Genomic DNA, 17,537 nt, shown 5'->3' on the forward strand with positions numbered 1-17,537 from the left:
ATAGAATTGCTTGACTTTATGCTACTCTTATGCAGAAAGTTTAGATTAAGAAATAGCAAACTCCATAATTAATTTTTGTAATAGCCTGGGCCACACCTCTTCACCCTCCTGCATCACAAAGTTATTCCCATATACTGTTAGTTTTGGGGGTTCAACTATCAAACAATGGATTACCGTAAATGTATTTATCTTCAAATTTACTGCCTATTGTAATATTCTAGAAAGTCTTCATAATTTTGATTTTGGATGCTGGTGTAGCAGGCTTTTCCTAATTCTTGATTATGTTCTTGAGGATCTGTCAGCTCTAAATTTAAATCCTTTCCAGAGTAATCTAAAATTTGAAAATGAACCCATTGACCTTCTTTGTGTTTGATAATTAATATAACAAAAATCAGAATTATTCTGATACTTCCCTCTGTCACCTCTAGGTTGTCATGATGCCATTTGTATTTTAATCCACAATCATGCTATATTAATTAAAAGCCACTAGTGTGGTGTTTGAAATGTGACAAATCTTTAGAAACATATCTAAGACTTGGCTCTATACTTCCCCCCTCTTTATTTATTTATTTAATAATAAACAAAAATAAAGCAATAGTGAAAACAAAAACAAAAAAGGTTCCTTTTTGCTTCAACAAACCTTTTTAAGAAGATTGGTAAAATTGATGCCTGGGGAAAGGATTATTCTTTGTCTCAGTTTAGGGCCTGAACACTTGTAAAAAAATAATATTAGTCTTGGAAAGTTTGATAGGGAAATAATAAAAATAATAATAATGTGACCCGATCAGTAATTGTTTTAGAGACACTATATTTCTTTAACTAAGCAGACAAATAGAATGACCAAAGGCAGGCAAATAGGCAGTGGGAGTGGGAACACCTTCTGACTTCCTGCCAGCATCCCTATTGAATTTTTTTGTAGGAAGCTGGTAGGAAGCATTGGAAATGATTATGATGTAACCATGGCTGAGTGCAGCAGCACTGAAACAGCCACAATTTTGCCAAATTTCAGTCCCACAGGAGTCATTTAAAGTATATTGATTCAAAAATTGTTGCCCTATAGTACAGGTAATCCTCGACTTTCAACTATTCGTTTAGTGTACATTTGAAGTTACAACGGCACTGAAAAATGTGACTTATGACCATTTTTCACACTTACGAGCATTGCACTATCACACCAGTGATCAAAATCCGGGGGCGTGATAACTGGTTTATATTTATGATGATTACAGTTTCTTGGGATCATACGATCACCTTTTCTAAACTGCTGACAAGCAAAGTCAATGGAGAAGTCAAATTTAACAACCGTGCTAGTAATTTAAGATGTAGTGATTCACTTAACAACTATGGCAAGAAAGGTTGCAAAACTGGGCAAAATTCAGTTAACAACTTCTCACTTAGTGACAGAAATTTTGGGCTCGATTGTGGTTGTAAGTCAAGGACTAACTGTACACTTTCTTCCAATTGAAGGTTTCAATAAAAAATCAGGCATGAAAGTTTTAGTAGCATATAGTTTGTGGTGGGCAGAAAGAAACCTTTTCCTGAATTTCTTACTTGATTTCAGGCTCTATTCACCAGGTTAAAAAAGGTACAGATTTGAAAAGGATCTGTATGTCACAGTCCGGATGACAAGACTTCAGGATCAAAGGAAATAAAAATTATCCCCTAAAGGGCAGCCATATAGACAAGTGCTGAGCTTCAGGTTTCTTGGTAATACAGGGAAATATTCTCATCTTTTAATAAATATCATTGATGGTCCTCAAGAATGCTTCCTATTATTGTTATTGTTATTACTGTTATCTGAAATAATATGAGTTAAAATAAAATGGTAAGTTTTGTTCTTTGCAGCTGCAATCCAATGAATGCTTTTTTATTTGAAACTGAAATATTTCTACTAGTTTCAATGGATATTTTTAATGTCAACAGTTTTGGCGTGGGCAGGAGTGAAGCAAATTCTATTCTTGTTAATTCCTAGTGTGAACAGCAGCATATTCTGTCAACTTTCAGCTGTAGTCCAGCTAAACAGGCACTGAAGCTAACTATAAGTTTTGGTCTACCATTGTCATTTAGCCCAGATAGCATAGTGAACAGACATTGTGGCAGGTGGAGCCCAAGATATCTGGAAGGAATTAAATGAGGAAAGTTGTACTGTATAGTCTAAACCTCTCTGGGGGATGGAGAAAAAATGGTAAAGATGACAGATCTAACCCAGGCTAAAAGTTCCCCCTTTTTAGTATTTGTGACACTGATGCACATACAAGTAGTCCTTAATATACGACCATTATTGAATCTGGAATTATGACCATAAGTCATTGCAGTCGTAATTGAGGCATCATGGGAATGGATTATGACAATTTTTATAGTGGTTGTTAAATGAACACCATGGTTATTAAGTGAATGCCATGGTCATTAAGCAAATATGATGGTAGTTAAATGAATCTACTTTCCCTACTTTTTGGTGGAAACCAGGAATAAATACTGGAAACCGGCAAAAAAGGTCACAAATCATAGTTATATGACCGTGGGATGCTGCAAATGGCCATAAAAGTGAGCCAGTTGCTAAGTACCCAAAATATGATCACATGACCATGGGGGGGGGCTGTCGTATTTCTAAAAATGGGGCATAAATAGCTCTGGGGAAATCTATTGTAACTTTGAATGAACATTAAGCAACTAGCTGTAAATCAAGGACTGCCTATATACAAGTAGCAAGTCTTTGAGCAGTTGCATCTGTCAAAGTTTCACACACACCTCTGTACTACTGATACGAGAAGGAAATCTCATGCTGATTTTGAATGACTGATCCTGACAAAATCTCAGAAAAATATTGATCTCTGTCTGGATCCTCCATAACTTCTAGATCAAGAGTTTGATATGCCCATAATTCTAACTAAATTATTAAATTGGTGTTTCCCAACACTGGCCCACAACAAGTTGGTGACTGGTATTTTCCTTACTGTTAAGGAAGGAAGGAAGGACTGGTATTTTCCTTGCTGTTTGCTGTTTCCCAAATACTGTCTGGGAAACAACTGCTGCCCTCAATCATGCAATGAACCTCATCAGACAGCAAGATGCCTGGTCCTATTTCTCAGGCTCAATAAATTATCCCGTGTGAGCATCACAATCTCTATCAATATATTTTTCCTCCAACTTGATGACAAGAGGAAAACATGAAAATGCCTGTCTAGACCACAGCTTTTCAAACTGGGAAAACTGCAACATTCAAATTCCAGGATAACCAGATGGGTTCTATGAGGGAAAACAAGTTCGCTTGACCATCTACAGTGACAAAAGTGAAAATGATGGCCACTATCTTTACTAGGAAAAGTGCCTTGGTCATGGAACACTCTTCCAAGAAACAAACCCATTTTGTTATGTCCCTGCCTGCCTTCTGCAAATTAATTCTGTTCCAGCCCTCCCTTCCCCATTTCCTGAGCGAAGTCAAATGGGGGGTGGAAGAACAGGAACAGCTTCCCAATCTGCCCCACCCCCACCTGTGGTGCAATGGACAAATATGTTTTATTTAAATTTCTATTGGAAATTGGAACTTTTATCTTTTGATCAGTTGTCCGCCTGGTCTAGATGAGCCCCTTGTAAGGTAGAAATCAGAGGTGAAAAATCCAGCAGGTTCTGGAGAACCAGTAGTGGAAATTTTGAGTAGTTTGGAAGAACCGGGAAATACCACCTCTGGCTGGCCCCAGAGTGGGGTGGGAATGGAGATATTGCAATATCCTTCCGCCAGGAGTGGGGAGGGAATGGGGATTTTGCAGTATCCTTTCCCTGCCACGCCCACCAAGCCACGCCCACAGAACAGGTAGTAAAAAAATTTGAATTTCACCACTGGTTAGAAATGGAGTATATTTCGTTACCAGCAGCTTTCCCGCAACATTTCCTGCTCAGATAATATCAGGAAGAACTGAATGACTGCAGCCTATTCCTACCCCGTGTCCACAATTATGTGGAAGTAAGCCCCGCTGTGCAAAACTTACACAGCCTTCTTCAATTCAAGGAAGGTATACGAAGGGACCTCTTAGCGCTTGGCTCATTTGTGAGTTTACATCTCTCCCCCCTTTTCTCCGAGAAAGTTCATGACTTCGAAGTGGTTTCCATAAGTATAACACTTCCCATGTGGCTGATTTGTGGGAAGCAAACCGCTAAACAGGAAAAACTCGGAGGGCGAAGACGTCTGCACTATCGCGCTCAAAAACTAGTCGTTGGCGGCGACGAAGCAGACGGCGCTAGGACCCTCTCCGTTCCCAAAGAGCGTCGCGGCCGCGCTGTGCCTGTTGATAAAAGGCTCGCGGCGGCGTTTTGACGTCACGGGGAGTTAATTTTAAACCTGGACAAGATGGCGGAAGGAGACGCGGCTCCGTACGGGCAGCGAGAGGAACAGCCTCGGTTTCAACCGGACTTGACAGGTAACTAACCGCCTGCTTCAGCAAAGGAGCGCCGGCATCCCTGTTGAAGGCAGGTGACGGATCTAGAGCCCGGCGTTTCTACTCTCCGGGGCTTCTCTTAACCGTAACGGCTGAGGGCAGGAATCGCTTCCCTCGGGGGGTCTCCGCGTGCGGGCGACGGGTGTCGCGCCAATTGCTGTGGCAGCGGCTGGGCGAGCGAGAAGACAGCGGTTCGGTCTGCCCTCTCCCTTCTCCCTTCGGAGCGACCGTTTCTCACGCAGCGGTGGACTAGGAAGCGGGAGGTTGCCAGAAGGCCTCATCCCACTCCCCGTGGGGGAGGTGGGTGGCTAGGTGTCTTCTCTGAGAGGGGCGTTGGTCCTTGAGTGTAGACTGTGCCGGTGGGCAGCAAGAGACGGGGAAGCTGAGAGAGGAAAGAAAGCAGCAGGCAGAGTGACCCAGTGTGGCAAACGGCCGCCGTTGCTGCTGCTGCTGCTCCTGCTGCTGCAATGAGGGGGAAAGACGTGAACTGTCTCGTTGGCCTATTTAGTGGTGGAGGGGAGCGCCGTGCCATATATTTTGCCACTGGGCTTCACCACTAAGGAGGAGGAACAACGCGTGGAAGAGGCAAGCGTGGGCGCTGTGAACTTGAGAGAAAGGGGGCGGGGGAGCTTTTTCGATCAGCGATCCACGGACACGGGCTCTTAATACCCACGAGGGTGGGTTAGGAATTGCTGAAATAGGCCTGGCTCCTTCCTGTCTTCGCGGCTATAGCTACTTAAAGTCGGAGCGGGCGTCCTTTGCAATGCCTCCGAGCTATATTATGTGGCAAGCATCAACTAGCGTGTGTCAAAGGAGTGAAAAGAAGGCAGTGTCCCACGTGGTAGGGCTGGTCTGGTCCATGATGCCTGCCCGATTGTAGCTTTCACGAGGAGTACTTCTTGAGTACATGCAAATAGCTTCAGGAGTCACTACTCAGTGTCACTGCTGTGTTGCATTAGACTGGGAGCACCAGTGTTTCAGGCTTTCAAGGCTTACCTAGACATGGGTGATCAAACCTGAGTTTTTTTTGCATGCAGAGCATGTTCTCTTAGTGTGTAATTAGAATGAATTTGGTTGGGCAGCTGTTTACATAGGCTTTATGCTGTTATTTAATAGTACTGAAAATAGTATAAATAATCGACATAAAATAGTGGACATAGTTGGTTCTAGTGCATAGTGCATTGTATCATGTAATATGGCAGTGTAAAGTATTACAAGTAAATTATGGTGCTAAAATATTGTAGCGAAGTCTAACTGATGAAAGGAACAAATTATTTAAAGCAAATATCTTCTGGTTGGCAACTGATAATGGTGGTTGCAGTATTTTATAAAAGGATTTTTTGAATGTATCGTTTACAGCTGGCATATGTGACCTAGTTTTAAATCCTTCCAAGAATGTTTCTCCTTTGAGTACTGATTGGATGTTTTTTGCCTTGTGTCTGGTTTTTGTAATTTGTTTGTTTCAATCTTTGCATGAAATAGAAATAGAAGACAGAGGCATATGGACTTTAATTAAAAACTGGTGGCTTTATTTTTCCAACCAAAATGGCCTAAATTGGGAAGTCAAGTTTGGTTTTGTATTCATGTGATAAATGTGTATACATATTTGATGTCAAGCCACTAGGGGAATATGCTTGTATAATGCTTGTTCCATATCTCTCCATAAATAAATGTGACAATTGATACTGAGTTGACAGTGGGATTTGTAAGTTAGAGAACATTTCAGTATAAATTTTGTCATACAGTAAATTAATTGAAGTGAATTTTTTGAAAGCATCATAGAACTCCTGGCCAATAACATTTTTATAAGTATTTTCCCTTAAGAAAATTTGTAGTGGTATATTTAGCTTCCTCAAAATATAACTTTTTGTAGTAGTATACTGTGAATGTAGTTTGTATCACTTAATGGAAAGTTGTTGAATTTGTATTATGGTTTTATTTAGACAGTATTTGTAAACCTATGCTCAGCTCAAATGGATAGGCTGTCTTGAACACAGGACTGACTTTTCACTAAAGTTTAACAATTATGTTCCCAGATATTGTTAGATGCTATTCTCCTAAATACTGCACAGAATGTATAAGAGGAAATAGCAATTCTTTCTATGTTTATGGGTTTTGGAAAACAAAGCTAGCAATTGTTTTCTCCTCTATAAAGTAAGGAGTTCAACATTGGGTTGGAAGTGGTGTGTAGGAATTTTTTTACAGATTTGTTTCAGACATAATCAAATTTGAAATTTTTGGCATTGTTATGCTTACAAATCAATTTTCAGTTTATTTTTTTTAGTAGAGGCAAGAAATGTATAAGCTGCCAACTAAATAATTTAAATTATGATAACAAATGTTACTGTGCATTGCTTCTCTTGGAAATGTTTGTGTCATGAGTCTCCACTAGTGTGCTGGTAATCCATAATCTTTTAAGTGACTTTTTAATAGTGAAATTCAATATTTCAAACAATTTTTTAAATTTTTGGCTTTTCAGAATGGAAACATTTTAATGTACTTTCAGAAAGCTTCTTACCCAATCGTAATAATCAATCCAATGACAGTGCTGATAAAATTTTGTGACATCCTACTTCTGTGACTCACGGTTTTTTTGCAATTGTCACAAATTGATCAGAACAAGAAATAAAATTCACATTTCAGCAAAAGTAAGCAAGCTTATTCATCCCATCAAATTATAGTCATAAATATGATTTTTGTTTATAAAATAAGTATTTGAAAATTAAATTGTACAATTCTGTAATTGTTTTATTTAACATATAACATGAAATTTAATTAAAAGTATTTCTTGCCCAGCACTTAAGCCAGTGAAAGCATTAATTTATTCATAAAGTCGTTGCATAAATTCATTTATCTTTTGGGGAATCAGTTTCAGAATTTGAGAACCTCTATGGTTAGGTTCATTAACTATAGGCAAAATAAATAGTGCTGTTATCTAGATTTAAGAACATAATTTGCTGTTTTGAAATTTTATATTATGCCACTTTTTACAACCGGTATTAATATTTTGAATTAAACTAAAATTTAAAAATACCACAAGATTGTAAAACTCATTTTTAATGAAAGTTTGAATAACTTTCTAAAGTACAGGTACTCCCCTACTGATGACGACAATTGAGCCCAAAATTTCTGTTAAAGCGAGACAGATGTTAAGTGAATTTTGCCTCATTTTACAACTTTTCTTGCTACAGTTAAGTGAATCCCTGCAGTCATTAAGTTAGTAACATAGGAATTAAGTGATTCTGGCTCTCCCATTGACTTTGCTTGTCAGAAGGTTGCAAAAGGTGATTACATGGCTCCGGAACACTGCAACTGTCATAAATATGAACCAGTTGCCAAGCATCCAAATTTTGATCATGTGACTACATGGAGATGCTGCAAAGGTCGTAAGTGTGAAAAATGGTCATAAGTCACTTTTTTAGTGCCATTGTAACTTCGGTCACTAAATGAACTGTTGCATATTGAGGCCTACCTGTAGTTTTCTGCTCTAGCCATAATTTCTGAATAGAATAAATCAGGTTTGCTGTTGATCAAACTCATTTATATTTTATCAGGATTAAGTATCAGTTTGCTATCATTCATCAATTATTGTCCTAAGATATGAAGCCAAATGAACCTAAGAGATCTGACACCTGTATTGATTCCGAATTAAAACCAACACAGACTTATGCAGCTGGCCCTGTACTGATCAGGCAGTTAAAAATAAACAGCTGATGATGAAAACTAAGAGGTCCAGCAGAGCTGACTAATAATCCATCCTTTCAAGTTCCTTTAATAAGTGATCCTCCTAGTGAGAAAGAATAGCCTATATATTTACCACTTGTTTACTGCATTTACTTACATACCTTGCCATAGAACAGGAGTGAATCCTTTTTCTGTAGTACTATCTTTTGGGAATAAATGTCCTTTTTTTCCTCTCCCAGAGGCCAGACTTTAAAGAAAAGACAGATATGTTTTACTGGAAGTCTGACCTGCTCCCTTCTATAAAGATTTTGAAATTAGTCCAAAGATCACATGAAAGGAGCTCAAGGGCTGCATACAGCTTAAGGCTGCAAGTCATTCATCTCTGTGCTATGTAAAAAGAAATAATTGTTTCTTACATATTGTAACCAAGCTATAGAAAAAATGCTTATTAGTAAATACATTATTATTACGCTTCAGAGCCTAGGAACTTGCATCTTTTTTTTTTTAAAGAATAAGCTAATATTAGTTTAGAAATCACTACTAGAGGAAATTAGGGCATATGAAGGGCATGGAAAGGAGAGGAACAATATCCAGAGGAAAGAAAACTGGAATAAAGTTGGCTGGAAAGGAGGAGGAGGTCATACATCTAGAATTATTTTTTATACCAGTGTCTATAATACAGTGGTATGGAAGAACTGTGCAGGATTACATTTTAATTTTCAAAAGTACTAGAATTTACTAATGTAAATCAAGCACATAAAAACCTTTAGTCTATCCTTTGTTGTTATTTCTAAAACATTTGTCTAAATAGAGTTCTTATATGGGGCCTGCTATTCTACATGAAGTCAGCTGGTAGAAAAGACTAGTCTATGACTGTCAATTGAACCTTGCACATAAAGATCACGTTAGAGATCTTTTTCTCTTGGCTTGTGAACTTTTTAGTGTTAGCTGCAAATCCTAAATCAAGGAGACCTTGGAGACTTATTTCTAGCTCCCAGGTTTGCTTGGTTTTTTTGCTCAGAAGGTGTGTCTAAATAACATTTTCATTTCTTAAGTGAAAGTATTTCATTTAAGAAGTATTTTTCTGTCTGAATAAATATATGCACTTATATAACGATTACAACAAATGAAATACAGGTAGACTTATGACCACAATTGAGCCCAAAATTTCTGTTGTTAAGTAAGACATTTGTTAAGTAAGTTTTGTCCCGTTTTACGACCTTTGTTGCTGTTCTTAAGTGAAACATTACAGTTAAGTTAGTAAAAAGGTTGTTAAGTGAATCTGCCTTCCCCTTTGACTTTGCTTGTTAGAAGATCATAAAAGGGGATTATATGACCCTGGGACACTGCAACCATCATAAATATATGCCAGTTGCCAAGTGCCCAAATTTTGATCATGTGACCAGGAGGATGCTGCAATGGTCATAATAATGAAAAACAATCATAAGTCACTTTTTTCAATGTCGTTGTAATTTCGAATGGTCATTAAATGAACTATTCTAAATTGAGGATTATCTGTACTTGCAATAAACAATTACATTATCAAGAAGTATAATCCATATAAGCCTTAAAATTGTATACCAAAGAATTCAGATACTTATACAAAAGATGGGCAAAACCTAATTTTAAAGAAAAATTATAACCAAACCACTTACTTAGCTATAACTGATGCAGTCTTAACATGTACATAATTTGGGAGTGAATCTTGCCAGTTTGTTACACCTCTCTGAGTAAATATATATGATTTTAAGTTTTAAATGCTGTGATATCCAGGGTGCAGATAGTCCTAGACTTACAACCCTGATGGAGCCTGCCCATCACAGTTGTAAGCTATACAAGTGAATCACCATGTTCACTAGTGAGTCTACAATCATTAAGTAAACCAGTGGTTTGTTATGGATGCGGTTTTGCTGAAAAGCAGAAGTCTTGGTTTTTGGCAACGCTGCCATAAAATGTGTTCACATGACTGCTGTGAGTAAAGTCATGAAAATTAATGAGGGTAAAGAATAAGATTGTAGGATTGTGGATAAGCTTGCCTTCTTTAGGTTGTTTCTTACCCATTTCTATCCTCATAAAAACATATGGAAGCAAAATTAAATAGCCTTGATTAATCATTTAACTTCCCATGGAATATATGTACATATATAATTTATTTTGCAGAAATAATTTTTCTAACAGTATATGTGATTAAAGGCATTGATTTCATTTAAGCAGCAAATGGTGAAGTAATATGCTTATGTTCAGATAATTGTATATTAGCCTAATTCTTTGAAACAAGCTTATGGTACTCTTAAAAGGATTTGTATCTATTCTGCTGTCGCTTGATCTGTCTGAATTTAATCCTGGATTCTTAAGTAACAGCTATAGCCAGGTGTATCTTGGCTTCATGTGCCAGCTGTGTCAGGGACTATATATTAGTTTATGGATGCATATATCTTAGTTCCATCGCATTTTTGTTATACATGGACTAGTGCCATGTGATCTATGTTAGTTATATTTGGAGAGAAGCTATGTGATCTTCAAAAGCTTCAGTTGGCTGAGTTGAATTTCAACTTGTTTCTGGTTCCAGTCAAAACTATGGCAATGACTTTTAAAATATTTTCTATTTTAGGTCTGAAAAAACTCAGCATTTATTAATTAAAAGAATATCCTTAGTTTCAAAGAGGCTTGAATAGGATCTTTACGAAAACTTGACAAGAATTTCCTTGAAGGAGAAATTTAACTTACTCACTTAATGGCTTTATACTGCACAGTATCCTTTGTAAGAAAAATAAAATCTCTTGGATCAGGTAGATTTCAACTTTATGGGAAATACAGGTAGTCGCCAACTTAACAATTCATTTAGTGACTTTTTAAAGTTACAATGGCGCTGAAAAAAGTGACTTATGACCGTTTTTCACACTTACCACCGTTGCAACATCCCCATGGTCATGTGATTAAAATTAAGATGCTTGGCAACTGACTCATATTTATGATGGTTGCAGGTTGTAGGATCATGTGATCACCTTTTGCGGTCTTCTGACAGGCAAAGGGGAAGTCAGATTTATTTAACGGTTACTAATTTAACTACTGTAGTGATTCACTTAACAATTGTAGCAAGAAAAGTCAAAATGGAGCAAAATTCACTTAAATGTCTCACTTAGCAACAGAAATTTTGGACTCAATTGTGGTTGTAAGTTGAGGACTATCTGTACTATTGTTCTATGTATTTTCATTAGTTTATTCTGTTAGATTTTTGTTAGATTTTTTTTAAAAAAAATCTGTTTCCAACTTTTGTATTGATTCAGTTGCATTTTTGGAGCACTTGTTCCAGTTCCGGGTGCTTCATTGGGACAGCTAGAGTACCACTGAAGGGTTATCAAGATCACAAGGGGTCTGAAAAGCTAGCCTTGTGAGAAACTATTAAAGCAATTGGCAACTTACCTACAAAGGAAAACATTGAGAGAAATATGATAGCAGTTTTCAAATATCTAAAAGGCTGTGACATACAAGAAGGGGCAAGCTTCTTCTATGTTGAAAGTGAGGGCAGGCTAAAGAATGGAAATTAAAAGAAGGGGCTTCCTGGGTGCAGCAGCTTTGCATTATGCTGCTGGAGCATTCCTGAGTCGCAGCATAGTCTTTCCCGAGTTTCCCTGAGCTTGTGTCACTTTGCAGTAGCCCTTCAACTTGCCCATGACCTGTGCGGGGCTTCTCCCACCCCCTGTTACACCCACATGCTTCTTACTTGGGATTCCTTGCATTTTCCACTTAACCTACACATTTGGAGTTACAGTAGCAACCAGGACTGCCAAGACTGCCATCACTTAGGGATGTGATCATGTGACATTGGGATTTATGACCGCATTGCTTAGTGATGGAAATTCTGGTCTCAGTTGTGGTCGTAAATCAAGGTTTACCTTTATTTCTTGTTCTATAAGGAACAATAAAATAAAACATTAATTTCTTTTGCGCTACTTAGTTTCCTTGGGTGAGAGAAAAATTTGAATATAAGTAATCTTCGATTTAAGACCAAAATTGGGACTGGAGTTTTGGTCATAAGCTGAGACACCCACATGATGGACTGAATTTTACAACTGTTTTATGGTAGTCAATAAGTGAATCACATAGTCATAAGTCTGAGTTACATGGTTGTTAAGCAAATCATGTGGTATTAAACAAATCAGTTCCCGGAATGGGCAGTTTTTGCCAGAAACTGACAAAAAAAATGTTGCAAATTGCAGTCACATGACTATGGGACAATACAACCAATCCTAACTCTAAGCTTGTTGCTAGGTGCCCAAAATGCAGTTGCTAGGTGCCCAAAATGCAGTTATGTAACTGTGGGAGGGGGCAATGCAAAATTTTAAGATGGCTAGAAGTGCTGTAATGGCTCTTTCCAAGGCTGTTGTAACTCTGAACAGTCATTAAGCAACCGGTCAAGGGCTACTTGTAAAACCAACCAATTTTGTAGAAGCATACTGCACTCTACATGGGGCTGCCCTTGAGAACGTTTCCAGAAACTTCAACTGGTACAGAATGTGGCCACACAAGCTATACTGACTGCCCGAAGAAGGACATATATAACACAAACTGATCTGGGTGCCGGTTTGCTTCCAGGGTTAATTCAAGGTGTTGGTTATTAGCTATAAAGCCTACATGGCATAGGACCAAGTTAGCTATGGAACTAGTTTCACCCCATCATATCAGCCTGTTGCACTCATTCAGGCAGGGAAAGCATGCTGCAGACTCTGTTGGTCAAAGAATTCCAAGTGGCAGGATCTAGGAAGAAGGCCTTTTCTGCCACTGTCCCTTCATTGTGCAACATTTTGCCCTCAGACATGAGGAAAGCCCCCAATTTTTTGCCTTCCACAAAGGGATCAAAACTTGGCTATGTAGCCATGTGTGAAGGACACAGGGGCCCACACAACCATTACTCTGGTTGGCCTCCTGAGAATCCCCCCATGCTTCTATTAACAACTGCCAATCTCCCCATCTTGGAATTTTCCATATTTTGTAATTTTACAATGTGTTATATGTATGTATGTATGTATGTATGTATGTATGTATGTATGTATATGAAAAAAACAATCTTACATTATTCTGTTTTTCTGTTTTTAATGCTTAATTTTATTGATTAAATTGTATATTACTCAGAACCCCTCTTTGAGGAAGATGAACAGTTAGGGGATGTGGAATATAAATAAATAAAAAGAATTAAAAAAAATAAGCTATTTCTACTCTATCATGCTGTAGCTACAATGGTGCTTCAAAGGTTGTATATGTTTTTGAATTTTCAATAATTCTGCATAAATACGATCTAAAACTTGTTCTGCTCTCCACACAAGTCCTAAATGAAAATAAAGAGAAACCAATTAAACAAATGAGTTAAAAATATACTTTATTGAGGAAAATGATCCAAAGCTGCATATTGGTGTGTAACACAAATTGCGAATCTTTAGTAACTGGTGTGCCCCACTTGGACAGCAATAACTGCAACTAAACATTTACAATAACTGTTGATCATTCCTGCACATCTACTTTATTTTATTTTAGTCCGTTCATCCTTATAGAACTGCTTCAATTCAGGCATGTTGGCTGGCTTCCTTGCATTAACTCTCCATTTCAAGTCTCTCCATACAAGTCATTCAAGTCTCTATAGGATTAAGGCTAGGATTTTGATTTGGCCATTCCAAAACGTTAACTTTCTTCTGCTATAACTAATCTTTGTCTTGCTACATCTTTTTTTTTTTTATTGAAAAGGTTTTCAAATACAAATTTTTCCCCCTTTTTCCCCCCCCTCCCCCCCCTCCCTAACCCCCCCTCCCCACCCTTCCCCCCCTGTGACTTCTTCGTAACAAAAAAACCCCTAATTCATAACAGATTACTTACTCCCTCCTCAAAATACTGACCTTTACTTACTAAAAGTATTATAAATCCCCCTTTATCCATACATTTCAGAAAAGAAGAAGAGAAAAAAAACAAAAAAAACAAACACATTATACTATAACTATTATAAAATAACTTCTAATTTAGCATAATAGTGTTTTATATCTATACATTATTGCAACAATTCAAAACCACCTTCCACTTTAAAACTATACGATAAGTCCTACTTTAATAACATTTCAAAGCGGGCTCCCCATAAAATCTAATTTAACATTTATTCCACTCTATCCATTTCCTCCACTCCCCTAAATGTATCACTTAAAAATCCCTTTTCTTAAACTAATCAGTCTGTAGCTAGCTTATTCACCCACTGTCTTACAAATTTACCATACACAACAATTCTTGATATCTTTAATTCACTGCCCACACTACTTAAAAATATATATATATATATATTCCATTATATCTAAATAAAAAAAGAAAAGACAATAACTTTAAATTTATAGTCCATATAATATCTTCTTGAAGTCTTTCCACTGGATTGTTAAAACCAACATCCATAATAGGGTAACATAGCTTGCTGATGCAACAGTTTATTCAAGATCTCCAATCATATCTGCCCCCATCAGTAGTAAACATCTTCTTATATATATAAAAGTAAAAACAACCACCCGAGTGACATTATAATTATATTCCATATAATAATAATTGTGGGTTTCATCAGGATTATTAATTTCCATCATCGTATTGGGTAACAACCCGATCTTCTGCATGTCCCAATGTGATTCTCTTGCCTTATAATTCAAGATAATTATAATATATTTATCAACACAAAAAGAAGTTTCAAAGTAGATAATTCAAAACCATCAATTTGAGGCTCTTTCCATGTCCCAAAATTACGGCAATGCAGAGATCTGCCACTATCCTCAGGATGATATTGACCAATATGTCGCCTCCTCTATGTTTTCACATAATCATTCATATTTTAAAATCACTGGCTTCACTGTTGCTTGGGTTAGAAATTTCTATTTTTGTACAACCTATTTCTTTTTTTGTTTTCTTTTTGTGGGTTTGACTTCCATCCTAATTTTTTGTGTCTCGCGTTTCTTTTTTATCCCTTGTATATCCTCTAATTGGTTTCCATGCTTGTCCTTGCCTTGATAAGTCATCACATTAAAATCAGATGGCACTTCTCTCAAATTTGTAGATAATCCAGCTGGGGTATCCGATAAATCCAAAGGCAATTTATCTGGTACAGTCTCTGTCTTTAATTCCAGCTCCTTCTGCTTATCCTGTATTATATCTGAAGACGTTAAATTCATTTTCAACCTATTTTGATAAAATTCTTCCGCTCTTTCAACAGTATTTAACTGGTATCTTTCTCCTTGATATCTCAATATAATACCAACTGGGACGTCCCACCGGAATTGAATATTTCTCCTTTTTAACTCAGACACCAGAAAGCCAAATTTCTTCCTTTCCATTAATATCTTAGGTGGGAGTTCCTTGTAAATCCAAATCTTTCTTCCATACAATTGCAAATTAAAATTGAAGGAATTTTGCACAATTTTATTCCTAATTTCTTTATCTGAAAAATAGATTACCACATCTCTAGGCAATTGCCTTTGCTTGGCAGTCCAGGAGTTTATTCGATAAGCTCTGTCAATCCTACAAAACACTTCCTCAGGTTGAATCTTTAAAATCCCAGCTAGAAATTCAGAAGATATTTTCCTTAAGTCATCTCTGTTATTTTCCTGCAAACCTCTAAGTCTTATTGCATATTCTGTGAAATTATATTGTATCTTTAGAACCTCTTTATCAATCCTCTGTTGCAGATTTTCTACATTACCAGACTTTTGGTCAGCATCCATTTTAAATTTTTCTTCTGAACTATAATCCTGAATATTTAACAAATCATTTTCAATTTTTTGAATTCTATTGTCCAATTTATCTTGAATTTCATCCATTTTTGACTCTAGTAAATTAGTATTTGTATCCAACCGAATCATGAATTCTGACACTTTTAAAATTTTTTGCTGCAAAAAGTCAAACTTGGATTTCACCAATTCCTTAGTTTCCTGCTTAAATTTTTCAAGTTGCTGATTCACAATCTCATCCCTTCTTTCAATCTCCTCTAAGAGAAATTCTATTATATTAAAATCAGGTTTCTGGGACTGAAGAGTTAAAACTTGTTCCTTTAAATTCTTAGTGGGGGAATCCCCCCCACCTATTTGCTTGTCTGACTTCACAAGCCTCAGTGCCATGTTTCCGCCTAAGCAGGCTTTGTTAGAAGAAAAAAAAAAAAAAACAAGACAAAAGACTTCCAGCCAGCAACAAGGGAAAAAGAGAAAAACAAAAACAGGAGCGGAGTTTTATCTACAAATGTAGCCAGTGGTATTTATTCCGCTACATTGTAATAATAAAAAACGGAAGAACTTTCCCTCTCAAACTCTTCTCCAGCCGCGGCAGACGCCATTTTAAAAAGAAACTTTTTTCCTCTTTCTCTTCCTCTATTCTCTTAAGTAATTTTTAAAAGATAAGTAAAATACTTGCGCTTCAGTATTACAGGTCCAGCTCACATTTTCTTTGAGTAATCTGTCAAATTCGCAGGCTTGCTTTTGACGCCTGGCTCTGCATTAGCAGAGGTCTCCCAAAGCCCGGAGCAGCGGCTGGGGATATGGGGCATCTCATCCGCTCCATCCCAAAAGTAAAAGAAAAACTTTTGGGACTCTGCAGAGAGTTCTACCCACCCCTGCCGGCTCTATCTCCGTTTCCTCATGGGAACGGAGTTTTTTCGAGCCGCCGTTCCGTTGTGAAGGCGGCTCTGACAGGCAGTGGAAGCTGACGATCCCAAAGGAACGTCTGGCGGCGGCCAGCAGCAAACAGGAAGTCGTCTTGCTACATCTTGATTGTTATTATACCAGAACAATTTTGAATCAAGGTAGCTCAAATTGGCCAACTTAAAGAATATGCAAGAGATCCGGGACCCCCGTTATTTCCGTGGAATTGAAATTTAAACCATAATTAGACCAAGACTATTTTCATTCTGGTCACATCAGACTGCACTAACTTTTTCTCAAAAGGTGACTCTAAGGATCATAGTTTGTCTAGCAAAGAATAAACCTAAGAAATTAAAACCAAGCCAATAGGAATAACTAATTATTTAAGACTTAATTAAGATTCTGCATAGTGTTCTGTTTTTACAAGCCATCTTTTCTTCTACAGGTAGTCCTTGACTTATAACTATTTATTTAGCAACAGTTCAAAGTTACAACAGCACTGAAAAAATTGATTTACATCTGGGCCTTTAACTTAATGACCATTGAAGCATCCCCATGGTCAAGTGATCAGAACTTGGACTCTTGGCAACTGGCATGTATTTACAGTAGCTGCATATCCTGGGTTCATATAATCTCCATTTGCAACCTTCCCACCTGGCTTCCAACAAGCAAAGTTAACAGGGAAACTGGATTACTTAACAATCATGCGATTCACTTAACAACTATAGTGATTTGTTTAACTGTGACTGCTGCACCATCCCAGTGGGCATGTGGT

At 37.4% G+C, this 17,537-nt stretch overlaps 1 protein-coding gene across 5 annotated transcripts in view; it reads left to right on the forward strand.

The window, feature by feature from the left end:
- The first annotated feature begins 4,110 nt into the window (after positions 1 to 4,110).
- Positions 4,111 to 17,537, forward strand: part of ATL2 (atlastin GTPase 2) — a 46,587-nt gene continuing 33,160 nt past the window's right edge. For 2 of the 5 annotated variants that reach the window (XM_034427469.3, XM_034427468.3), the window contains exon 1: positions 4,111 to 4,415. In XM_034427469.3, the coding sequence (XP_034283360.1) occupies positions 4,346 to 4,415 (70 nt within the window). In that variant the 5' untranslated portion in view covers positions 4,111 to 4,345. Of the gene's footprint in view, positions 4,416 to 6,912; positions 7,082 to 17,537 lie in introns of those variants that run through there. The other 3 variants (XM_087888179.1, XM_087888165.1, XM_087888173.1) reach the window with 2 other exon arrangements.

The sequence above is a fragment of the Pantherophis guttatus genome, chromosome 1, assembly GCF_059756535.1.
Source record: "Pantherophis guttatus breed Tessera chromosome 1, ASM5975653v1, whole genome shotgun sequence".
In the NCBI taxonomy this organism is placed as follows: domain Eukaryota; kingdom Metazoa; phylum Chordata; class Lepidosauria; order Squamata; family Colubridae; genus Pantherophis; species Pantherophis guttatus.